The sequence below is a fragment of the Pelophylax lessonae genome, assembly GCF_965119305.1.
Source record: "Pelophylax lessonae genome assembly, chromosome: 9".
NCBI lineage: Eukaryota > Metazoa > Chordata > Amphibia > Anura > Ranidae > Pelophylax > Pelophylax lessonae.
The window spans coordinates 264,507,025-264,535,007 of NC_138776.1; the positions used below are offsets into that span (position 1 = coordinate 264,507,025).

At 42.3% G+C, this 27,983-nt stretch overlaps 2 protein-coding genes across 3 annotated transcripts in view; one reads left to right on the forward strand and one right to left on the reverse strand.

Moving 5' to 3' along the window:
* LOC309562677 (uncharacterized protein) overlaps positions 1–27,983 on the reverse strand; it is a 420,285-nt gene that overhangs the window by 365,831 nt on the left and 26,471 nt on the right. The gene's annotated exons all lie outside the window — the stretch shown is intronic.
* LOC309564438 (uncharacterized protein) lies at positions 759–26,295 on the forward strand (the record flags this gene model as incomplete). The annotated part of the gene is made up of 5 exons (XM_082269068.1): positions 759–807; positions 2,015–3,555; positions 7,674–7,812; positions 8,300–10,722; positions 25,643–26,295. 5 exons carry the CDS (start codon positions 759–761, stop codon positions 26,228–26,230), a joined length of 4,740 nt encoding a protein of 1,579 aa, XP_082125194.1. The 3' UTR covers positions 26,231–26,295.

The following is a 27,983-nucleotide window of genomic DNA, read 5'->3' on the forward strand; positions in this document are numbered from 1 at the left end:
AACATCATGATTGAGTCATACAAAAACAAAAACTTAAAAGAGAGATGTCCCCGTCCTCTGTATTCCCGGGATTCCACACAGGAAGGTCACACCATCCCTCACCATCATCAGGTAGGTGGGGTTGGAACATCTCAGATTTAAAAATTATTCCAAACCAAATGAGATGATCTTCTCTGAGGTCTCTGGGTATTGGTGCTTATGATGTGAGGATGTTGCTTTTTTTTTTATCATTTTGTGGTTTTAGGATGAAGAACTAAATGACACACAGGAAGATCACACCATCCCTCACCATCATCAGGTAGGTGGGACTCAGCACAGTATGTAGACCTTAAAATGTATTGTATTCTAACCCATGAAATGACCTTCTGTGTAAATTCTTGACCGTTTTTTTATAAACCTTGGGTTTTAGGGTGAAGAACTGAAAGACATCAAAGTTGAAGTCAAACAAGAAGAAGAGAGGTTGGGGAGTGGAGATCAGCAGCCTATGGAGAAGGGAGGTCCTCTGTATTATCAATGTTTTACCCAGGAATATTATAACTATACAGAAAATGATCAGGTAGATGGGACTGGGCGGATGGAACTCGAAAATAGTGCTATATGACCTTTATTATTTTATGTAAAAGTGACTATTCCAGATTTTCTATTTTGTCATCTTTGGGGTTTAGGGTGAGGAGCTGAAAGACATCAAAGTTGAGGTTAAAGAGGAAGAAGAAGAGAGGTTGGTCAGTGGAGATCAGCAGTCTATGGAGGAGGCTGAGATGAATATGGATGTTAAACAGGAGGAACCTTCTCTACTTCTAGATACAGGTACGTAATAAACACCAAATACAGAAACACTTCACGTTCTAAGAGTATAAAGTATATATTTACATTGTTAGATGGGATGAAAAATGTGGAGGAGATACTGTACACCATATGAAAGGTCCCTCTCCATTCCTCAATATAACGTCATGTTCCCAACAAATGAGGAGATACTGTACACCATATGAAAGGTCCATCTCCATTCCTCAATATAACGTCATGTTCCCAACAAATGAGGAGGAGATCCTGTACACCATATGAAAGGTCCATCTCCATTCCCCAATATAACGTCATGTTCCCAACAAATGAGGAGGAGATACTGTACACCATATGAAAGGTTCATCTCCATTCCTCAATATAACGTCACGTTCCCAACAAATGAGGAGGAGATACTGTACACCATATGAAAGGTTCATCTCCATTCCTCAATATAACGTCATGTTCCCAACAAATGAGGAGATACTGTACACCATATGAAAGGTCCATCTCCATTCCTCAATATAACGTCATGTTCCCAACAAATGAGGAGGAGATCCTGTACACCATATGAAAGGTCCATCTCCATTCCCCAATATAACGTCATGTTCCCAACAAATGAGGAGGAGATACTGTACACCATATGAAAGGTTCATCTCCATTCCTCAATATAACGTCATGTTCCCAACAAATGAGGAGGAGATACTGTACACCATATGAAAGGTCCATCTCCATTCCTCAATATAACGTCATGTTCCCAACAAATGTGGAGGATATCCTGTATACACCATATGAAAGGTCCATCTCCATCCCTCAATATAACATCATGTTCCCAACAAATGAGGAGGAGATACTGTACACCATATGAAAGGTCCTCCTCCATTCCTCAATATAACGTCATGTTCCCAACAAATGAGGAGGAGATACTGTACATCATATGAAAGGTCCATCTCCATTCCTCAATATAACGTCATGTTCCCAACAAATGAGGAGGAGATTCTGTACGCCATATGAAAGGTCCATCTCCATTCCTCAATATAACGTCATGTTCCCAACAAATGAGGAGGAGATACTGTACACCATATGAAAGGTCCATCTCCATTCCTCAATATAAAGCCATGTTCCCAACAAACGAGGAGGAGATACCAACCAATCATAGCGATCACATGATACCCCAGACTCCTGAATGTAAGACTTGAGAAATATTTTTTAATTTTTATTTAAAATTTGTTTACAGGAGGACGCTTCATTATGAATAATTCGGAGGGAGGTCCACTTTTCTCTGTAGTTTTTAAGGCAGAAGATGATGACATCACACAACGTTCTCCAGGAGAAGATCCCATTACTCCAACCACAGATCACCGACCTTACCATCTGGAGGGGTCAATGGATCCTTCTAATCCTGATAAACCTTCTGATCTTTCCCATACTATGACTTCAGATGTCCGTCTGAGATCTCACAGTGCGGATCAATCAACACATCCATCCAAGCCCGAGGAGTCTTCAGTCGGCCACACAGTAGAACATTCATGGTCACCTTTAGATTGTGATAAATTTCACCCTAATAACAGTGCGCTGCCTAAACAGCAGAAAACTCCCTCAGGGGCGCGTCGTTTTTCATGTTCAGTGTGCGGGAAAAGCTTCACTAGCATAGGACACCTTCTTATACACCAGAGAGTTCACACGGGCGAGCGTCCCTTTTCGTGTTCAGAGTGCGGAAAAAGTTTCACTCAGAAACACCACATTCTCATTCACCAGAGAATCCACACAGGTGACCGTCCTTTCTCCTGTTCAGAGTGCGGGAAATGTTTCTCTGAAAAAGGAAGACTTCTTAAACACCAGAAAACCCACACAGGCGATCGTCCTTTTTCGTGTTCAGAGTGCGGGAAACGTTTTGTTCAGAAATCGTGCCTTAATAGGCACCAAGAAGTGCACACGAACGAGCGTCTTTTTTCGTGTTCGGAGTGCGGGAAGAGTTTCGTTTCGGTAAGGCAGCTTCTTTTACACCAGAGAATTCACACAGGGGAACGTCCTCATTCGTGCTCGGAGTGCGGGAAACGTTTCACTCAGAAAGGAGACCTGATCATACACCAGAGAATTCACACAGGCGAGCGCCCTTATTCATGTTCAGAGTGCGGGAAATGTTTCCCTAAGAAAGGAAGCCTAAACCAACACCAGAGAATTCACACAGGTGAGCGTCCCCACCAATGTTCACAGTGCGGGAAATGTTTCAAGCGGAAATATGAACTTACTGCACACCAGATAATTCACACGGGCGAGCGTCCTTTTTCATGTTTAGAGTGCGGGAAATGTTTCATTCGGCAAAGGGACCTTGTTTTACACCAGAGAAATCACATGAGCTCCTATTCGTGTACAGAGTGCGGGAAACTTTTCCCTGAGGAAGGAAGTCTAATTAAACACCAGCGATGGCACACGGGGGAGTGTCCTTTTTTGTGTTCACAATGCGGGAAATCTTTCAAGCGAAAAGATACATTCCTTGCGCACCAGAGAATACACACGGGCGAGCGCCCGTTCACGTGTACTGAGTGCGGGAAAAGTTTCATTCACAATGGAAGCCTTGCCAATCACCAGAAAATTCACACGAGCGAGCGTCCTTTCTCATGCACAGAGTGCGGGAAAGGTTTCATTCACAAGGTAGACCTGATCAAACATCAGAGAGTTCACACAGGTGAGCGCCCCTATCGATGTCCAGAGTGCGGGAAATGCTTCGCATTCCAGGGAAACCTAATTACACATCGGAAAATGCACTCCAGCCAACACTGACAACTGTAAAGGGATTTGTTACCAGTTGGAAACGTTTGTACTGTCGTATACAATAATAAAAAATCTTTAAACCTTTTGTTGCCTAATCTGTTTATTTAATTAAAAAAAAAACATTATTTTCAGATTAATTTATTTGAATTAATTTTATTTATTAATTTTTTTTTAAAACCTTTTGCTGCCTGATCTGTTTATTTAATTAAAAAAAAACCTTTATTTTCAAATTAATTAATTTATTTGAATTAAGTTTATTTATTAATATTTTTTTTTTTTAAACCTTTTGCTGCCTGAGCTGTTTATTTAATTAAAAAAAAAAAATACAGATCAGGCAGGAAAAGGTTTAAATAAAATATTAATAAATAAACTTAAGCTTTCTGGAAATTAATTTATTTTAATTAAGTTTATTTATTAATATTTTATTTAAACCTTTTCCTGCCTGATCTGTATTTTTTTTAAATAAATAAACAGCTCAGGCAGCAAAAGGTTTTTAAAAAAAATATTAATAAATAAACTTAATTCAAATAAATAAATTAATATTTTTTTTAAAAACCTTTTGCTGCCTGAGCTGTTTATTTAATTAAAAAAAAATACAGATCAGGCAGGAAAAGGTTTAAATAAAATATTAATAAATAAACTTAAGCTTTCTGGAAATTAATTTATTTTAATTAAGTTTATTTATTAATATTTTATTTAAACCTTTTCCTGCCTGATCTGTATTTTTTTAAATAAATAAACAGCTCAGGCAGCAAAAGGTTTTTAAAACAAATATTAATAAATAAACTTAATTCAAATAAATAAATTAATATTTTTTTTAAAAACCTTTTGCTGCCTGAGCTGTTTATTTAATTTAAAAAAAATACAGATCAGGCAGGAAAAGGTTTAAATAAAATATTAATAAATAAACTTAAGCTTTCTGGAAATTAATTTATTTGAATTAAGTTTATTAATATTTTATTTAAACCTTTTCCTGCCTGATCTGTATTTTTTTTAAATTAAATAAACAGTTTAGGCAGCAAAAGGTTTTAAAAAAATATATCAATAAATAAACTTAATTCAAATAAATTAATTTCCAGAAAGCTTTTTTTTTAAACACTTTTTTACATTTTTATTTTAATTACACTTTTCACAGATTTATTTGTATCCTTTATCATTTTCCTTCCACTTCACAATTATGTGCCACTTTGTGTCGGTCTATCACATAAAATCCCCCAAAAAAACATTTACGGTTTTGGTTGTAACATGACAAAATGGGAAAAATTTCAAGGGGTGTGAATACTTTTTCAAGGCACTGTAAACGACGCATCTAATTTCCTGACTACCTATAAAATTCTTAGAGGCCCTGGAGCATCAGGACAACAAAAACACCCACAAAAATGACAACATTATAGCATTATTTAGGCAAAGTTAGAATTACAGCCCAAAACACATTCTGCTACTCCTCCCGAGTATGGAGATACCACATGTGTGAGACTTTTTCCACAGCCTAGCCACACAGAGGGCCCCAAAATCCAAGGAGTACCTTCAGGGTTTCTAGAGGCATACATTATGGATCCAATATCTTGACTTTATAGACCAGATACTTTCTAAATATAGAGCCATTTATCCAACTGTCCATTTTTGGAGGACTTGGAACACCAGGACAGCAGAAATACTCACAAAATTATCACAATTTGGAGAGCAAACACCCCAAGGTATTTTCTAAGAGGAAAGGCGGAGTCTTTTGAAGATTTTATTTATTGTGCCACAAGTTTTTGGAAAATGCAGAAAGAAAATTCAAGTTTTTTACACAAAGTTCTCAATAAGATCTTTCTCATACGCCATAAGCATAGAGTAGGGAAATTACACATGTGTGAGACTTTTTCACATTAACTATCATAGAGAGACCCAAAATCCAATAAACACCTTCAGGCGTTCTAGGCACATAAATTACTCATTCCGTCGATTAACTGAAAGATCCTGATCGCTCCTTGTGGAGTTTTCAGACCACATGACAGCCAAGTATGCGGCTCACGGGGGGGTTGTGTTGGAAGGAGGACTTTGGAGGGCAGCAGGGCATAAGAGTTGTTCTAGGAGGGGAAGATTGGGGGGGGGGATGTGCTAGGAGTGGTGTGTTAGGGAGATTTGTATTCGGAGGGGGGAAAGGGAGAGAAGATTTGTGCTAAGAGCAGAGATTTGTGCTAGGAGAGGTGATATGGTAGATGGGGGAGAGAAATTGTGCTAGGTGGGGAAGTTTATTTGGGGGGATTTGTGCTAGAAGAGTGTTGTTGTTGTTTTTCGTTTCATTCTTCTATTGTCTGGATTTGATATGAGGTATCATCTTGGTGTATAATCATCGATGTACCCTAATAGAAGAATGGACCAAAGGGCAGAGGGCATATTGATGGAACGTAACGTAGACTGCAGTATTTATATTCAACACAAGGTGGTGATCTCACGTATTGAAAGTGGAACGCAACAACAGGAAATGTCAGGTGTAGACAGGAAGTGATGTAAGCGTTTCAACAGGAAGATCCAGGTAAGAGGTGAGTCAGGAGGAAGTAGACAGGGGACATTGCTGGAACTGGCAGCAGAGGAGGTAATAAGATATTATTTTATATTTACACTCAGTAACCCCATCCCCCCCTCCCCCGTCATGTCCGTCCTCTTCCTCCATAGTCATCATGATGTGTATTATGGTTTATAGACCGGATCCATCCTAAATATTGAACCATTTATCCAACTGTCCATCCAGAGCCTCTGGTTTATAGACCGGATACATCCTAAATATAGAACCATTTATCCAACTGTCCATCCAGAGCCTCTGGTTTATAGACCGGATACATCCTAAATATAGAACCATTTATCCAACTGTCCATCCAGAGCCTCTGGTTTATAGACCGGATACATCCTAAATATAGAGCCATTTATCCAACTGTCCATCCAGAGCCTCTGGTTTATAGACCGGATACATCCTAAATATAGAACCATTTATCCAACTGTCCATCCAGAGCCTCTGGTTTATAGACCGGATACATCCTAAATATAGAACCATTTATCCAACTGTCCTTCCAGAGCCTCTGGTTTATAGACCGGATACATCCTAAATATAGAACCATTTATCCAACTGTCCATCCAGAGCCTCTGGTTTATAGACCGGATACATCCTAAATATAGAACCATTTATCCAACTGTCCACCCAGAGCCTCTGGTTTATAGACCGGATACATCCTAAATATAGAACCATTTATCCAACTGTCCTTCCAGAGCCTCTGGTTTATAGACCGGATACATCCTAAATATAGAACCATTTATCCAACTGTCCATCCAGAGCCTCTGGTTTATAGACCGGATACATCCTAAATATAGAACCATTTATCCAACTGTCCACCCAGAGCCTCTGGTTTATAGACCGGATACATCCTAAATATAGAACCATTTATCCAACTGTCCATCCAGAGCCTCTGGTTTATAGACCAGATACATCCTAAATATAGAACCATTTATCCAAGTCACATGACCACCAAGATAAGGATAGATAAGGTGTTAAACTCTACCAGGTAGGTAAGGAGGATTCTGGGAGGTCACATGACATCACTCTGATCTCTATTGATAAAACACAGACCTGACCAGAGAGGTGAGGAGGAGGATTCTTGAAATGTACTTAGTGATACATTATTTGTGTACAGGATTAAAGTAGTGAAGAGGACATCTGGGCAGTTGAAAACCAATAACCAATCCCATGATCCATATTTAGAAGGACACAAGGATCTCTACAAGGACGTCGTGATGGAGAATCAGCCGCCCCTCACATCACCGGGTAAGAGGAGACTTTATTGTAAAGGAGAGAGCAGTACGGAGGATCCACCTAGATCCCCCATCATCTGATAAACACATAGAAACAATGTATTCAGTCAGTGTGTGTGTTTCCTACAGATGGATCCAGTAATGGGAACCCACCAGAGAGATGTCCCCGTCCTCTGTATTCCCGGGATTCCACACAGGAAGGTCACACCATCCCTCACCATCATCAGGTAAGTGGAGTTGGAGCATCTACGACCTCTCTCTAATCTCTGAGGTCTCCGTGTATTGGTACTTATATTTTGAGGATGGTCCTTGTTATAATTTTGTGGTTTTAGGGTGAAGAACTGAAAGATATAAAAGCTGAGGTGAAGGAAGAAGAAGAGACGTATGTGATGGGTGATCAGCAATGTATGAAGGAGGATGAGGTTATGGTGACAATTAAAGAGGAGGAATCTCATCCAGATATCAGCTCAGGTGAGTAACGAGGAGAAACTGTTCACATTTTACTTTGACAAGGTATAAGGTTTCAAAACAGTTTATAAATACCAGAAAATCGGGACGTTCTTCTCATTCTTGTAGCATTTTTTCTCTCTCTGGGATCATCTACTGAGGTAGGTCCTCAGTCTCCGACAATGTTCTGTAGCATTACCTACACTACTTTAGTGATATCAAACGTTGAACCTGAAACTTATCCACTGCTGTACGTCATATACACAGCAATCTTTGTTCTTTAGTAGGTTGTAATAATTTTTACGACATGTGATGGGAAAAGATCCATCAATATGCTTTACGATACCAAGGTCACCAATGCACAAATACTGTTGCCCCGTATGGTATGGCTATACTGTTATACTGATCTGGTTTATAACTGCAGTTTGTTGTTATGATTGCACCCAATTCAGTGTCGGAGCTCTATGAAAGTTTTTAGTGCTGTACTGATATATACGACTCTTTCCAACAGATGGACGGCACTTTTGGAAGATCAATACATCAGAGAGACATCTTATTATATCTCCAGATTGTAATGCTGAAGATAGTGACGTGGCAAAAATTTCAAGGGAAACATTTTACCAATTTGCAAGATCAATGGATCCTTCTAATCCTGAGGAATCTTCTCATAAATCCCATACTATGGCTTCAGATGTCCATCTAAGATCAATGGATCCTTCTAATCCTGAGGCATCTTCTCATAAATCCCATACTATGGCTTCAGATGTCCATCTAAGATCAATGGATCCTTCTAATCCTGAGGAATCTTCTCATAAATCACATACGTTGGCTTCAGATGTCCACCTAAGGTCAATGGATCCTTCTAATCCTGAGGTATCTTCTCATAAATCATGTACTATGACTTCAGATGTCCATCTAAGATCAATGGACCCTTCTACTTTTGAGGCATCTTCTGATAAATTCAATACTTTTACTTCAGATATCTACCTAAGATCAATGGATCCATCTAATCTTGAGGCATCTTCTGATAAATCCCATATCACGGCTTCAGATGTCCATCTAAGATCAATGGATCCTTTTAGTCCTGAGGAATCTTTGGATAAATCCCATACTATGACTTCACATGTCCATCTAAGATCAATGGATCCTTTTATTCCTGAGGAATTTTTGGCTAAATCCCATACTATGACTTCATATGTCCATCTAAGGTTAAAGGAACCATCTAATTTTGAGGCATCTTCTGATAAACCCCACACTATGGATTCAGATGTCCATTTAAAGTCAATGGATCCTTCTAATCCTGAGGCATTTTCTCATAAATCATGTACTATGACTTCAGATGTCCATCTAAGATCAATGGATCCTTCTAATCCTTTGGAATATTCTCTTAAATTACATACAATGGTTTCAGATGTCCATCTAAGATTAATGGATCCTTCTAATCCTTTGGAATCTTCTCATAAATTACATACTATGACTTCAGATGCCCATCTAAGATCAATGGATCCTTCTAATCTTGAGGAATCATCTCATAAATCACATACTATGGCTTCAAATGTCCATCAAAGGCCAATGGATCCTTCTAATCCCGATGAATCTTTTCATAAATCCCATACTATGACGTCATATGTCCATCGAAGATCAATGGATCCTTCTAATCCTTTGGAACCCTCTCATAATTCCTATACTATGACTTCAAATGTCCATCTAAGGTCAATGGATCCTTCGAGTCCTGAGGAATCATCTCCTAAATTCCATACTATGGCTTCAGATGTCCATCTAAGATCAATGGATCCTTTTAATCCCGATGAATCTTTGGATAAATCCCATACTATGACTTCATATGTCCATCGAAGATCAATGGATCCTTCTAATCCTTTGGAACCCTCTCATAATTCCCATACCATGGCTTCAGATGGCCATCTAGGTTCTCACAGTGCTGACAGATCAATCGATACATTGGATCCCAAGAAATCTTCTTTAAGCCAAAGGGAAGATCACACAAGAGAGAGTTCATTGTCAGGTTTAGTCTGTGGGAAAACTTTCACTGAAAACAAAAACCTTGTAAGACTCCGGAGACATCACACAGATGAACATCCTTATTTATGTTCAGAGTGCGGGAAATGTTTTACTCTGAAAGGAGACCTCATTAGACACCAGAGGGTTCATACGGGTGAGCGTCCTTATTCGTGTACAGAGTGCGGGAAATGTTTCACTCGGAAAGGAGCACTTGTCAAACACCAGAGACTTCACACGGGCGAGGGCTCCTTGGCTTGTTTAGAGTGCAGCAAATCTTTCACTCATAAAGGAAACCTTTGTAGACACCGGAAAATTCCCACGTGTGAACGTACTTTCCCATGTTCAGAGTGTGGGAAATCTTTCATTAAAAAAGAAAAGCTGATTGTACACCAGAGAACTCACACGGGTGAGCGGCCATTTTCCTGTTCCGAGTGCGGGAAAAGTTTTACACAGAAAATCTCCCTTCTTATACACCAGAGAAATCACACGGGCGAGCGTCCCTTTTCCTGTTCAGAGTGCGGGAAATGCTTCACCAACAAAGGAGACCTTGTTAGACACGAGAGAATTCACACGGGTGAGCGTCCCTATTCGTGTTCAGAGTGCGGAAAATGTTTCACTGTGAAAGGAGACCTTGTTCGACACCAGAGAATTCATACGGGCGAGCGTCCTTATTCGTGTTCGGAGTGCGGAATATGTTTCACTCAGAAAGGAGACCTTGCAAAGCACCTGAGAATTCACACGGGCGAGCGCCCTTATTCGTGTTCGAAGTGTGGGAAGTGTTTCACTGAGAAAGGAGACCTTGTTAGACACCAGAGAATTCACACTGGTGACCGTCCCTATTCCTGTTCGGAGTGCTGGAAACGTTTCACTGAGAGAGGAGACCTCGTTAGACACCAGAGAATTCACACCGGGGAGCGTCTCTATTCATGTTGAGAGCAGTTTCTCACACACCGTAGAAGACGCGCCATGGAGCGTCCTCACTGCGTTCAGACTGAAGGAAATGATTAATTATGGGAATTATTTTATAGTATGGACTACACTGAGGCATGACGCCCAGGGCCGCTGATAGAAATCATGGGGCCCCGTACAGCCTACCTGACGGGGCCCCCTTTAGCCCCACCCTCAACTCCGCCCCTGGTCCCGCCCCAGACCCTGCCTTATATGTGCTGCTTTTACTAACAGAACAGTCTGTTTTTTCTCCTTGCTTTGCAGTGAGACTAAATAGCCAGATCGCTGATCTGTGTACAAAGCATACAGTAAAGTCAGTATAACTAGCAGAAGATGGAGATATATAGGCTCACAACATGCATTGCTCTTTTACGTTTGGAAAATTGTTACTGCCATCAGAACCTTATCACATGGGTATTTTGTTACATGGCAGGGTCTCTTAAAGAAATACAGTGATTATAAAAATTTGTAATCAGCCATTGCTGACCATTGCTTTTGAAAATGCTGCTTTACTGGCACATGATGCGGTGGCTTCAATACATTCTGCAATTTTAGCTAAAATTAGCAAAACTAATTTATGTGGGTCTTATATTACAAAGCAAAGTATGCTTATTTATTTAGGACCCCTTCTCCATGCTGCAGTACGATTAAAAATAAAAAACCTGTGGAGGAAAAAAAGTTAATAATTCACTTAGGAAACGTACTAAACCTGCAGCTTACATGTGCTCCATCCACAATATAGTGTGGCTCCCTCTGCTCACTGTAAGCTGTCTCTCCTTGCCACTGCTGCTGCCACCCGCCTCACATAAGCCTCTTGATCTCGGCTGCTGAGTGGGGACCTGAGTGGAGGAAGATCACTCCGCCAGGGTAGGCAATGGGCAGCCACAGTGGCAGGCATCCGGGACTTTAGCACAGCAGCCAGCAACATGCGGAGCAGGTGCGGGAATGCGCATGCGCCCAAAATTGAAAAAAAAAAAAAAAGTCCCTCAACTGCTCCGCCTCCACCATCCCATAATCAGAAAGGGGAACTGGAATTGCATGTAGTATATAACACCCCCTAAGCTAGAAGGAGTGGAATGAGCAGGGGGTGCATTTTGTCTGTGAGGCTGCCCGGGCCCTCCCTGCTAAGCTCATGTACTGGCTTATCAGTGGTCCTGCATCGAGAACCCTCAAGTGTTTTTCTAATGGGGTAATGTCTGTTGAGGACCATAGCATCAGGAAGTCCTGAACCTCTTGCAAGTCAGAACCCAGGATCCATAGGACCTTGAAGTGCCTAGCCCCGAACTGATCCACAATGGGGTCGGGCCCCAAAATCATGCCAATCAATAGCCCTGTCTATGAATGACTTGTAATGTCTCTATGGGTGGCCAGATGTAAATGCACTCATATCCATTTTACATCATGTTAGCTGTGATCTATAACATTTAGGTCTGCAGATCCGGAGGAAGGAGGGTGTATGGACACAAGTCCATTTACATCCAAACCCCCATAGACCTACATGGAACATTCAATCAGATCCGCATGTAAAGCTGACAGGCGGACCTAATTGAAAAGCTTGGTTGAAAGGCTATTTAAGGGGAGCGGTGGTAGTGGGAGGTAAAAACATGGCTCAGCTGCATGTTCTTACTCCCCCCTTTCCCCCTTCCAAACACAAGTGTGAACTAGCAACTCATGCTTATAATCATATTCATTATGATGATCACAGCACAGCATGGACTTTATGGCTCTGTGTCACATGGCTGCTGGGTGCTGACTTTGTTAAGGCTGCACTGTGTTACAATCAGTATGGCCATAAGTTAGCAAAGTCAGCACCCAAAAGCCATATAACACAGAGCCATAAAGTCCATGCTGTGCTGTGATCATCATAATGAATATGATTATAAGCACACAGTCTGGGAGCTGTACCTTCCTTCCATAGAAGTCTGTCAGTGTCACTGTGTGCTGTGCGTGCCGCTGGTCTGTGTACTGCTGAGCCTTCTCATCCATCTCTCATCAGTCACTTCCTCATTCCACAGCATGCACAAACGAATCACTCCGCCAGGGCGGCCGGAACTACATATTCATTCAGTGCAGCATATTCACAGTGCACAAGGTTAGTGTGCCTACGCCCCGAAAATGGAAATAAAGTCCCTCCTCTGCTATCACCTCCTGGGCCCCTCTGTTGACCTCATGGGGCCCAGGAAAATATATGTATACACCCTGTAATGAAATTGAAGTGGGGGATGGAATTTAAAGGATTTCTATTTATTTAGGCAGAAGTTAACTTTAAAGCTGCCTGGGCCCCTAGTGGAGCTGATGGAGCCCGGGCCCGGTACAGCAGGGCTGGTTGTACTGCCCTATCAGCGGCCCTGATGACGCCATGAAAGTCACCCCATATATAGGCAACACACCAGCAATTGTACCATGGGGGTAGCACATGGACAATAATGAAAATACAAAAAGTATTGGGACGCCGGCCTTTACCCGCACATAAACTTTAATGGCCTCCCAGTCTTAGTCCTCAGGGTTCAATATTGGGTTGGCTCCGCCCTTTGCAGCTATAACCGCTCCAACTCTTCTGGGAAGGCTGTCCACAAGGTTTAGGAGTGTCTATGGGAATGTTTGACCACTCTTCCAGAAGGAATCATTTGGTGGAGGGGGGGTCATGGTGTGGGGGTTGTTTATCAGGGGTTGGGCTTGACCTCTTAGTTCCAGTGAAGGGAACTCTTAAGACGCGCAGGCCAGTCATGTTCCTCCACCCCAAACTCACTCATCCATGTCTTTATGGACCTTGCTTTGAGCACTGGTGCGCAGTCATGTTGGCGTACGAAGGGGCCATCCCCAAACTGTTCCCACAAAGTTGGGAGCATGACACTCCTAAACCTTTTGGACAGCCTTCCCAGAAGAGTTGAAGCTGTTATACACTTTGGAGTGGAGGAACTTGACTGGTCTGCAGGCCTTAAGATTTCCCTTCACTGGAACTAAGGGGCCAAGCCCAACCCCTGAAAAACAACCCCACACCATAATTCCCCCTCCACCAAATGATTCCTTCTGGAAGAATGGTCAAAAATTTCCAGAGACACACTACTAAACCTTGTGGACAGCCTTCCCAGAAGAATAAAAGCTGTTATACGCTACAGTATATTACCGAAAGTATTGGGACGCCTGCCTTTACACACACATGAGCTTTAATGGCTTCCCAATCTTAGTCCGTAGGGTTCAATACTGAGTTGGCCCACCCTTTGCAGCTATAACAGCTTCAACTTTTCTGGGAAGGCTGTCCACAAGGTTTAGGAGTGTGTCAATGGGAAGGTTTGACCATTCTTCCAGAAGGAACCATTTGGTGGAGGGGGGATTATGGTGTGGGGGTTGTTTTTTTAGGGGTTGGGCTTGGTCCGTAGGGTTCAATATTGAGTTGGCCCACACATTGCAGCTATAAAAGTCTCAAGAGATCCCAGTAGATGGTGGATGGGTTCTCTCTTCCAATCTGCTGGCTCCCAGCGTCTCTGTATTAGGCTCAACAGCTCTCATACATAGGAAGAAAACATACATCCATAGTGCAAGTATTGTTTATATAAAAGCAAGAATTTATTAAAATTCACCCCACCCCACCCCAAACTCGCTTATCCATGTCTTTATGGACCTTGCTTTGAGTACTGGTGTGCAGTTATGTTGCCACAGGAAGGGGCCATCTCCAAACTGTTCCCACAAAGTTGGGAGCATGACACTCCTAAACCTTGTGGACAGCCTTCCCAGAAGAATTGACGCTGTTATACACTATAATACCAAAAGTATTGGGACGCCTGCCTTGAATTTAATGTCGTCCTAGTCTTAGTATTCCCGAGATTCTACACAGGAAGATCACACCATCCCCCACCATCATCAGGTAGATGGATCCAGTAATGGGAACCCACCAGAGAGATGTCCCCGTCCTCTGTATTCCTGGGATTCCACACAGGAAGATCACGTCATCCCTTACCATGATCAGGTGAATGGATCCAGTCATGGGAACTCACTGGAGAGATGTCCTTGTCTTCTGTATTCTCCTGATTTCACACAGGAAGATCCCATCATCCCTTACCATGAACAGGTGGGTGGATCCAGTAATGGGAACCCACCAGAGAGATGTTCTTGTCCTCTGTATTCCCGGGATTCTATACAGGAAGATCACACCATCCCTCACCATCATCAGGTAAATGGATCCAGTAATGGGAACCCACCAGAGAGATGTCCCCGTCCTCTGTATTCCCGGGATTCCACACAGGAAGGTCACACCATCCCCCACCATCATCAGGTAAATGGATCCAGTAATGGGAACCCACCAGAGAGATGTCCCCGTCCTCTGTATTCCCGGGATTCCACACAGGAAGATCACACCATCCCTCACCATCATCAGGTAGGTGTGACTAGGGTTGCCACCTCATCCCTTAAAGCCCAAACATGTATGAATTACACAGGTTCTGAGGCTAATTTAATGCAGATAAGGCACCAAGTGAGTTTAATTACCACTCAAATCAACCACAGAACCTGTGTTATTCATATGTGATCAGTTTTAAAGGGATGAGCTGGAAACCCTAGATAAGTGGTGGTGAACCTTGGCACCCCAGATGTTTTGGAACTACATTTCCCATGATGCTCATGCACTCAGCAGTGTAGTTGAGCGTCATGTGAATTGTAGTTCCAAAACATATGAGGTGCCAAGGTTCGCCATCATTGCCCTAGATGTATTAATTAACAGAGAACCATCCCCCAAGGGTCAGCACATCAAATGCACCATCACTGCCATGAGTATAAATAGTCTGGGCCAAGGAGTCAACGATTCCACTTAGAAGAAACAAACCAATGTTGTACAGCTGTAAAGTTGGGGCAACCATAATTCAACTCAATGAAGATTTTCCAAGATGGCGTCCGCATACTCAGATCTCCATTGCACGTGTTCCAGTCTGTGCTGTGATCACCTGGTCAGGGCTCTATCCTATTCGCTGAGAACTCAGAGGACACGGGTGTAGAATCCCGGGTGAGAAGAGGAAGTTTTATCTCAAATAACCGGAAGATGGATCACCAATGAAGTCGAGGAATCGTACAAGTATCATTTACACCAGTGGTCTCCAAATTGCGTCCCGGGGCCGGATATGGCACTTTGCTTGCCTTTATCTAGCCCTTGGGGCTCTGTTTCACCAATGGATGCCAATGATGGAGCAGCATTTCCTCTACTGATACTATTTCTCCCAGTAGAACCAACGAAGCGGCACTGATGTTGGGGCATTTTCTACACCCAATAACCACAGTCCGGCCCTCTTAAAGCCCGAAGGACAGTAAATTGGCCCTTTGCTTAGAAAGTTTGGGGGCCCCTGATTTACACTGATATCACATTCACGAAGAAGGAACATGACATATATGAAATAAATGAGTCCTGTGTGTATTGGTAATCAAATTAAAACATTGTAAAAAAATTATATATATTTATACAAATGTTTTTCTGTATATTCTGTGTGTGTAATCATCGATGTAACCTAATAGAAGAATGGACCATGGGGCAGAGATAAAGATAGTTCCCATTAGGGGTAGGCGGATTGGGTATGCTGTGTTTTTTATTTAACTTTTTATATATATATATATATATATATATATATATATATATATATTTAATTGTATTTTTCTCATTTAACTGTTACCTGGTACTCCTGTAATTTTCATAATTTTCTTCGTTTTCCTAACTGTTGTTACATGTACCAAGCAATGAGTCAGAAGTAACAAATAACTGTAAATGTTATTGTTGAAATTGTTAAATTAAAATTCCAATAAAAATTTAAAAGTAAAAAAAAAAAAAAAAAATTGGTGGAACGTAACGTAAGACCGCAGTATTTATATTCAACACAAGGTGGTGATCTCACGTATTGTCAGTGGAACGCAACAACAGGAAGTGATGTCAGGAGCAGACAGGAAGTGATGTCAGGAGCAGACAGGAAGTGATGTCAGGAATAAATAAGAAGTTCCGAGTCAAAGGCGAGTCTGGAGGAAGTAGAGAGGAGACATTGATGTGGCAGCGGAGGAGGTAATAAGATATTATTTTATACTTACACCCAGTAACCCCTCCACCCCCCCCCCCCCGTCATGTTCCGTCCTCTTCCTCCATAGTCACTGTGACGTCTGTTATGGTTTATAGACTGGATAAATCCTAAATATAGAGCTATTTATCCAACTGTCCAGCCAGAGCCTCTGGTTTATAGACTGTATACAGCCTAAATATAGAACCATTTATCCAACTGTCCATCCAGAGCCTCTGGTTTATAGACCGGATATATCCTAAATATAGAGCCATTTATCCAACTGACCATCCAGAGCCTCTGGTTTATAGACCGGATACATCCTAAATCTAGAACCATTTATCCAACTGTCCATCCAAAGCCTCTGGTTTATAGACCGGATACATCCTAAATATAGAACCATTTATCCAACTGTCCATCCAGAGCCTCTGGTTTATAGACCGGATACATCCTAAATATAGAACCATTTATCCAACTGTCCATTCGGAGCCTTTGGTTTATAGACCGGATACATCCTAAATATAGAACCATTTATCCAACTGTCCATCCAGAGCCTCTGGTTTATAGACCGGATATATCCTAAATATAGAGCCATTTATCCAACTGACCATCCAGAGCCTCTGGTTTATAGACCGGATACATCCTAAATCTAGAACCATTTATCCAACTGTCCATCCAAAGCCTCTGGTTTATAGACCGGATACATCCTAAATATAGAACCATTTATCCAACTGTCCATCCAGAGCCTCTGGTTTATAGACCAGATACATCCTAAATATAGAACCATTTATCCAACTGTCCATCTAGAGCCTCTAGTTTATAGACCGGATGCATCCTAAATATAGAACCATTTATCCAACTGTCCATCCAGAGCCTCTGGTTTATAGACCGGATACATCCTAAATATAGAACCATTTATCCAACTGTCCATCCAGAGCCTCTGGTTTATAGACCGGATACATCCTAAATATAGAACCATTTATCCAACTGTCCATCTAGAGCCTCTAGTTTATAGACCGGATGCATCCTAAATATAGAACCATTTATCCAACTGTCCATCCAGAGCCTCTGGTTTATAGACCGGATACATCCTAAATATAGAACCATTTATCCAACTGTCCATCCAGAGCCTCTGGTTTATAGACCGGATACATCCTAAATATAGAACCATTTATCCAACTGTCCATCTAGAGCCTCTAGTTTATAGACCGGATGCATCCTAAATATAGAACCATTTATCCAACTGTCCATCCAGAGCCTCTGGTTTATAGACCAGATACATCCTAAATATAGAACCATTTATCCAACTGTCCATCCAGAACCTCTGGTTTATAGACCGGATACATCCTAAATATAGAACCATTTATCCAACTGTCCATCCAGGGCCTCTGGTTTATAGACCAGATACATCCTAAATATAGAACCATTTATCCAACTGTCCATCCAGAGCCTCTGGTTTATAGACCAGATACATCCTAAATATAGAGCCATTTATCCAACTGTCCATCCAGAGCCTCTGGTTTATAGACCAGATACATCCTAAATATAGAACCATTTATCCAACTGTCCATCCAGAGCCTCTGGTTTATAGACCAGATACATCCTAAATATAGAGCCATTTATCCAACTGTCCATCCAGAGCCTCTGGTTTATAGACCGGATACATCCTAAATATAGAGCCATTTATCCAACTGTCCATCCAGAGCCTCTGGTTTATAGACCAAATACATCCTAAATATAGAACCATTTATCCAACTGTCCATCCAGAACCTCTGGTTTATAGACCGGATACATCCTAAATATAGAGCCATTTATCCAACTGTCCAGCCAGACCCTCTGGTTTATACACCGGATACATCCTAAATATAGAACCATTTATCCAACTGCCCATCCTGAGCCTCTGGTTTATAGACCGGATACATCCTAAATATAGAACCATTTATCCAACTGCCCATCCTGAGCCTCTGGTTTATAGACCGGATACATCCTAAATATAGAACCATTTATCCAACTGTCCATCCAGAACCTCTGGTTTATAGACCAGATACACCCTAAATATAGAACCATTTATCCAACTGTCCATCCAGAGCCTCTGGTTTCTAGTATAGGTATAGAATGAATATTGTATCAATTTGTAGAGTGCTGTAGAAGTGATTTTAGGATTGGTAGCTCTTGGTGTTGTTTAGAATTGTGTTGTGCCTCCATAGAATCAATGAATTGATCCAATGGGGCACGGTGTGGGGTCAGCGCTGAGGCTGAAAGTCCATCCCATGGACTCTTCTTGTTCAGTGTATGTTGAGCTGTTATTCGGCGAGCAGTACCGTCGGGGTCGGTGGTGTACTCCAGGTCGATCCATTTTTTAATCTCAGCGTGTCATCGGCCGTTGTAATTGAGGAAGGATTTACAATGATTGACGTTTTTGAGGGATTAAAATTGTTTTAATAAGGGACTTATCAAACGTTTGGGTGTCGTTATATTTAGGTTACTTTTTTAGGAGGAATAAGTAGTAGTACTGTGTACACCTTACTCAGTCACATAATGGGTGCCAATATCTTGGGACCCCCTTATTTTTAAAGTCGATTCCAGATTCTGATAAGCCCCCCCCCCTCCACCCACAGACCCCCACAACCACTGAGCCAGAGTTATGGGGAAGAGACCTTAGTCCGCATCATTATAGGGCAAGGTACGGTTCTTTGCCCTCCATGTTGAGGTTATGTTTCCTGGTATGGTTCAATTGGGGTGAGGAGAGGGCACACTCACCCCCTCCCATTTGTTGGCTAGTCCAGGTTTAGAATGGATTTCCTGGGGGACCTCACACTTTTTTTTTTTTTTCTTTGTAGCATGAGTTGCCTCCCAAAGCCCCGTACACACGTGTCGAAATTTGGCTGGGAATTTTCATCCGACGACCGATCTGCCGATTTTCGGCTTGTTAGTACGATGCTTCCGACAACCGACTCCGACTTTTCGGCCGACAAAAATCCTGGTGTGCAGGCTATAAAATTTTTGTCCACCGCCAAAACACGTCCGATTTTCGTGCAGTCAGTACAGATTTCGACAGGGAAAAATCTTATGAGCAAGACTGGGCATGCTCAGAGAAGAAAGAACACAAAGAAAACCAACACATGACATCACTTCTGAAGTATAATTTTGTCATGCGGGAAAATTCGTGTGCAGTCTAGAGCACATTCCAACCAACAAAACACAACTCTGGACAAAAGACGGACGACCGGTCGGCGGAAATTCGTTGCGTGTGTACGAGGCTTAACATTCATACCAGACCTACCGGGTCTTGTATATATTTTGTCACACATCACAAAAATATCATCAGTTTTAATAAAGACCCACCTAACTAGAGAGGCGATGAGGATTTTGAGGATTTACCTGGTGATCATTTGTTTATTACTGTCTCTTTTGCGATAGGATTAATGAAGTAGTGAAGAGGACATCTAAGCAGTTGAAAACCAGCTGCCAATCCCATAATCCACCTGGGGACACCAGGATCTCTTCAAGGACGTCATGATGGAGAATCAGCCGCCCCTCACATCACCGGGTAAGAGGAGACTTTATTGTAAAGGAGAGAGCAGTACGGAGGGTCCACCTAGATCCCCCATCATCTGATAAACACATAGAAACAATGTATTCAGTCAGTGTGTGTGTTTCCTACAGATGGATCCAGTAATGGGAACCCACCAGAGAGATGTCCCCGTTCTCTGTATTCCCGGGATTCCACACAGGAAGATCACACCATCCCTCACCATCATCAGGTAGATGAGGAACAATCACTAGTAGTTGCTAAAGAAGAGTTAAAAGAAGAGGAGGATGTTTTGATGGAAACGTTTTCAGAAAGAAACAAAGATCCCAACAAGAACATCATGATCGAGTCATACCAAAACCTAAAAGAGAGATGTCCCCGTCCTCTGTATTTCCGGGATTCCACACAGGAAGGTCACACCATCCCTCACCATCATCAGGTAGGTGAGGGTTGGAACATCTCCGATTTAAAAATAATTCCAAACCAAATGAGATGATCTTCTCTGAGGTCTCTGGGTATTGGTGCTTATGACGTGAGGATGTTGCTTTTTTTATTATTTTGTGGTTTTAGGATGAAGAACCGAATTACATAAAAGCTGAGGTGAAAAAGGAAGAAGAGAAGACCTATGAGATGGGTGATCAGCATTGTACAGAGAAGGATGTGGTTCAGGTGACAATCAAAAACGAGGAATCTTCTGCAGATATCAGCTCAGGTAATTAACAAGCAGAAACTATTCACATTTAACTTTTACATGTGTAAGTAATGGAAATAGGTTTAACCCCATCCCGCCCGCCCTATAGCAAAATGAAGGCGGGATTGTGGTTGTAGTATCCTGACCAGACGTCATATGACGGCGGCAGGATAATACAGCTCTGCGCGACCCCCGGGGGCTCGCAGAGCGGCGATCGGTGATGCGAGGTGTCACACTGACTCCCTGCATCTCCGATCTCGGTAAAGAGCCTACTGACATAGGCTCTTTACCATGTGACCAGCCGTGTCACGGCTGGTCACATAGTAAACAGGAAGAGCCGTTGATCGGCTTTCCTTAGTTCGTGCCTGACAGGCACGAGTAAAGGAGCGCCAATCGGCGGCTCCCCTAAAAAGGGGGGGGGGGGGTCGGCACTGGTAATCAGATCATTGATTGCCAGTGCAGACCCTCGGGGGGGGGGGGGTGCCACTAAAACCACCAGGGATGCCCACCTATGACCTCAGGGATGCCCACTATGGCCACCAGGGATGGCAATCAGGGCTCAGGGAGCCCCCCATTGCCCTCCCCATCAGTGCTGCCCGCCAGTGCCCTCCCTATCAGTGCTGCCCACCAGTGCCCATCATTGCCATCTATCAGTGTCGCCCACCAGTGCCCATTATTGCCCATTAGTGCCGCCTATCAGTGCCCATTAGTGCCCATCAGTGCCACCTATCAGTGCCACCTATCAGTGCCCAGCAGTGCTGCCTATCAGTGCCCACCAATGCTGCATATCAGTGCCGCCTATCAGTGCCACCCCATCAGTGCCTCCTCATCAGTGCCTGTCAGTGCAGTCTCATCAGTGCTCATCACTGCAGGAAAAAACGTATTTATTTACAAAATTTTATAACATAAACAAAAAAACTTTTTTTTTTTCAAACTTTTCGGTCTTTTTTTATTTGTTTAGCAAAAAGGAAAAAACCCAGAGGTGATCAAATACCACCAAAAGAAAGCTCTATTTGTGGGGGGAAAATGACATAAATTTGGTGTAGGTACAGTGTTGCACTAAAAGGGGAAAATTGGCCTGGGCAGGAAGGGGGTGAAAGTGCCCGGTATTGAAGTGGTTAAAAAAAACAATGGTGGATCAGCGGACCTTCACAGCTTCATGTCTCAAGCAAATGAGGTGAAGATCCGGTAAACCAAATGAAAGGTCCATTTCCAATTCATAATATATTATGTTCCCAACAAATGAGGAGGAGATACTGTACACCATATGAAAGGTCCATCTCCATTCCTCAATATAACGTCATGTAACCAACAAATGAGGAGAAGATACTGTACACCATATGAAAGGTCCATCTCCATTCCTCAATATAACGTCATGTTCCCCACAAATGAGGAGGAGATACTGTACACCATATGAAAGGTCCATCTCCATTCCTCAATATAACGTCATGTTCCCGACAAATGAGGAGGAGATACTGTACACCATATGAAAGGTCCATCTCCATTCTCCAATATAACGTCATGTTCCCAACAAATGAGAAGGAGATACTGTACACCATATGAAAGGTCCATCTCCATTCCTCAATATAACGTCATGTTCCCAACAAATGAGGAGGAGATACTGTACACCATATGAAAGGTCCATCTCCATTCCTCAATATAACGTCATGTTCCCAACAAATGAGGAGGAGATACTGTACACCATATGAAAGGTCCATCTCCATTCCTCAATATAACGTCATGTTCCCAACAAATGAGGAGGAGATACTGTACACCATATGAAAGGTCCATCTCCATTCCTCAATATAACGTCATGTTCCCAACAAATGAGGAGGAGATACTGTACACCATATGAAAGGTCCATCTCCATTCCTCAATATAACGTCATGTTCCCAACAAATGAGGAGGAGATACTGTACACCATATGAAAGGTCCATCTCCATTCCTCAATATAACGTCATGTTCCCAACAAATGAGGAGGAGATACTGTACACCATATGAAAGGTCCATCTCCATTCCTCAATATAACGTCATGTTCCCAACAAATAAGGAGGAAATACTGTACACCATATGAAAGGTCCATCTCCATTCCTCAATATAAGTCATGTTCCCAACAAATGAGGAGGAGATCCTGTACACCATATGAAAGGTCCATCTCCATTCCTCAATATAACGTCATGTTCCCAACAAATGAGGAGGTCCTTCTCTGTTTGTCAATATAATGTCATATCAGCGTGTCATGATTTTATTTTTTTTTAAAAGCACTTTATCTAAATTTTTATTTTTCTTGATTGATATTACGATTGTACACACTTTTTATTATTAAAGTAGAGTTAAAAGAGGAGGAGGATGGTTTGATGGAAACGTTTTCAGAAAGAAACAAGGATCTCCACAAAAACATCATGATCGAGTCTTACCAAAACCTAAAAGAGAGATGTCCCCGTCCTCTGTATTCCCGGGATTCCACACAGGAAGGTCACACCATCCCTCACCACCATCATCAGGTAGGTGGGGTTGGAACATCTCCGATTTAAAAATGATTCCAAACCAAATGAGATGATCTTCTCTTAGGTCTCTGGGTATTGGTGTTTATGATATGAGGATGTTGCCTTGGTTATCATTTTGTGGTTTTAGGATGAAGAAGTGATTGATCTAAAAGCTGAGGTGAAAAAGGAAGGAGAAGAGACGCATGAGATGGGTAATCAGCATCGTACAGAGAAGGCTGAGGTTCTGGTGACAGTCAAAGAGGATGAAGCTTCTGTAGATATCAGCTCAGGTAATTAGCGAGCAGAAACTGTTCACATTTAACTTTTTAATGGTGGATCACAGCCTCATGTCTCAAGCAAATGAGGTGAAGATCCGGTAAACCAAATGAAAGGTTCATTTCCAATTCATAATATATTGTCATGTTCCCAACAAACGAGGAGGAGAAAAGGTTCACCATATGAAAGGTCCACCTCCATTCCTCAATATAACGTCATGTTCCCAACAAATGAGGAGGAGATACTGTACACCGTATGAAAGGTCCACCTCCATTCCTCAATATAACGCCATGTTCCCTACAAATGAGGTGTAGATACTGTACACCATATGAAAGGTCCATCTACATTCCTCAATATAACGTCATGTTCCCAACAAATGAGGAGGAGATACTATACACCATATGAAAGGTCCATCTCCGTTCCTCAATATAACGTCATGTTCCCAACAAATGAGGAGATACTGTACACCATATGAAAGGTCCATCTCCATTCCTCAATATAACGTCATGTTCCCAACAAATGAGGAGGAGATACTGTACACCATATGAAAGGTCCATCTCCATTCCTCAATATAACGTCATGTTCCCTACAAATGAGGAGGAGATACTGTACACCATATGAAAGGTCCATCTCCATTCCTCAATATAACGTCATGTTCCCAACAAATGAGGTGGAGATACTGTACACCATATGAAAGGTCCATCTCCATTCCTCAATATAACGTCATGTTACTAACAAATGACGAGGAGATACTGTACACCATATGAAAGGTCCATCTCCATTCCTCAATATAACGTCATGTTCCCAACAAATGAGGAGGAGATACTGTACACCATATGAAAGGTCCATCTCTGTTTGTCAATATATTGTCCTGTCAGCGTGTCACAATTGTTTTTTTTTTTTTTAAGCACTTTATCTTAATTTTTATTTTTCTTGATTGATATTACGATTGTACACACTTTTTTTTTTGTTAAATCTCAAAAATTTTCTTCCGGCAGATGGACCTGAAGCCCATAAGAGGACACACAAAGGGGAGAATCCACATTCTTGCTCGGAGTGTGGGAAATCGTTTAGATTGAAATCACTACTTGTAAGACACCAAAGACGTCACACGGAAGAGCGGCCCCACTCCTGTTCCGAGTGCGGGAAATCTTTCAAAAACAAATCCGAGCTTGTCCGACACCTGAAGAATCACACAGACGTGAGGCCGTTTTCCTGTTCGGATTGCGATCAGTCCTTCAAGAGGAAAAGTCATTTGACGACACATCTCCGAGTTCACACGGGCGACACTCCCTTTTTATGTGTCCATTGCGGAAAAGGTTTCACGTCTAGATCACAACTTGACAGACATCTAAGAAGTCACACCGGAGTGCGGCCCTATTCATGTTCGGAGTGCGGGAAGTCTTTTACCGAGAAGTTCATGCTTATCCATCATACCAGAGTTCACACCGGTGAGAGGCCGTATGCCTGCTCCGAGTGTGGTCAACGTTTTAAAGTAAAAAGTGTTCTGATGGGACATATGAGAGTCCACACAAAAGAGGCTCCCTTCCCGTGTCCTGTGTGTGGGAAATGTTTTACGCGGAAAGATATCCTCAACATACACAAGCGAAGCCACTCTGAGGAATTGCCGTACACATGTGAAGAGTGCGGCAAAGGTTTCACATGGAAGAGTACCTTCATTCGTCACCAGCAGACTCACACCAGGGAGCTTCCTTTCTCCTGTCCGGATTGCGGCAAATGCTTCAGCCAAAAGACATCCCTTTCGCAGCATCAGAAACTTCACTTCGACGAAGGTTCGTTGTCCTGCTCGGAGTGCGGAAAATCGTTTAAAACAAAATATGAACTCTGTGTACATCGGAGGGTTCACACGGGTCAGGAGATCTTTCCCTGCTCAGAATGCGACAAATGTTTCTCATGGAAAGGTCACCTTCTTGTCCACCAGAGAAGTCATACGGGTGAACGTCCTTTTCCATGTTCAGAGTGCAGCAAGTCTTTCTCGCTGAAAGCTCAACTTCTCAGACACCAGAGAAGTCACACCGGCGAGCGTCCTTTTTCGTGTTCGGAGTGCGGGAAAAGTTTCACTCAGAAGGTGCACCTTCTTACGCACCAGAAGAGTCACGAGGGCGAGCGTCCCTTTTCTTGTGCAGAGTGCCAGATGTCCTTCAAAACTAAATCTGAACTTCTCCTGCACCAGAGGGGCCACACCGGTGAGCAGGTCTTCTCCTGCTTGGAGTGCGAGAAGTCGTTCCTTACCAGGTGGCAGCTTGTTGAGCACCAGAGAGTTCACACGAGTGAAAAGCCGTTTTCCTGTTCCGAGTGCAGCAAACATTTTTCGCACAAAGCAAGCCTAAAAATGCATCAGAAACTCCACACTGGCGAGAAACCGTTTTGCTGCTCGGAGTGTGGGAAGTGTTTCATACGGAAAGAACATCTAATTAAACACCAGAGAACGCACAACCGCTGAAGCCAAGGTTTTTCAACCTTTTTGTGGGCTGACTTGTTATTTTCATAAAACAGTTGTATCACAAAGATACAAGGTCGGTCACCTAATGGCTCGTTGACTGTTGATGTCCTGAGACTCCTTGGGATGTTTCCACTCCTTCACTTATCCTTCACTGAAAACACCAAGCTCAGTCATTTGGAGGGGTGGCCTTATGGTGTATGTGGAATTTTGTCCTTATCTTGTATCAGAGGTTTTTCAATTCCCTTTGCGTATTTAGCAGGCAGAAACTAACCAACTCGCCAAACCCCTACAGCAAGACACCATGTGGTTGATTTACGAAGACTGGAGAGTGCAACATCTGGTGCAGCTCTGCATAGAAACCAATCCGCTTCAAAGTTTTTTTTTTTTTTCAAAGTTTAATTAAAGATACTGTACACCATATGAAAGGTCCATCTCCATTCCTTAATATAACGTCATGTTCCCAACAAATGAGGAGGTACTGTACACCATATGAAAGGTCCATCTCCATTCCTCAATATAACGTCATGTTCCCAACAAATGAGGAGGAGATACTGTACACCATATGAAAGGTCCATCTCCATTCCTCAATATAACGTCATGTTCCCAACAAATGAGGAGGAGATACTGTACACCATATGAAAGGTCCATCTCCATTCCTCAATATAACGTCATGTTCCAACAAATGAGGAGGAGATACTGTACACCATATGAAAGGTCCATCTCCATTCCTCAATATAACGTCATGTTCCCAACAAATGAGGAGGAGATACTGTACTCCATATGAAAGGTCCATCTCCATTCCTCAATATAACGTCATGTTCCAACAAATGAGGAGGAGATACTGTACACCATATGAAAGGTCCATCTCCATTCCTCAATATAACGTCATGTTCCCAACAAATGAGGAGGAGATACTGTACACCATATGAAAGGTCCATCTCCATTCCTCAATATAACGTCATGTTCCCAACAAATGAGGAGGAGATACTGTACACCATATGAAAGGTCCATCTCTATTCCTCAATATAACGTCATGTTCCCAACAAATGAGGTGGAGATACTGTACACCATATGAAAGGTCCATCTCCGTTCCTCAATATAACGTCATGTTCCCAACAAATGAGGAGGAGATACTGTACACCATATGAAAGGTCCATCTCTATTCCTCAATATAACGTCATGTTCCAACAAATGAGGAGGAGATACTGTACACCATATGAAAGGTCCATCTCCGTTCCTCAATATAACGTCATGTTCCCAACAAATGAGGAGGAGATACTGTACACCATATGAAAGGTCCATCTCTATTCCTCAATATAACGTCATGTTCCCAACAAATGAGGTGGAGATACTGTACACCATATGAAAGGTCCATCTCCATTCCTCAATATAACGTCATGTTCCCAACAAATGAGGAGGAGATACTGTACACCATATGAAAGGTCCATCTCCATTCCTCAATATAACGTCATGTTCCCAACAAATGAGGAGGAGATACTGTACACCATATGAAAGGTCCATCTGCATTCCTCAATATAACGTCATGTTCCCAACAAATGAGGTGGAGATACTGTACACCATATGAAAGGTCCATCTCCATTCCTCAATATAACGTCATGTTCCCAACAAATGAGGAGGAGATACTGTACACCATATGAAAGGTCCATCTGCATTCCTCAATATAACATCATGTTCCCAACAAATGAGGAGGAGATACTGTACACCATATGAAAGGTCCATCTCTATTCCTCAA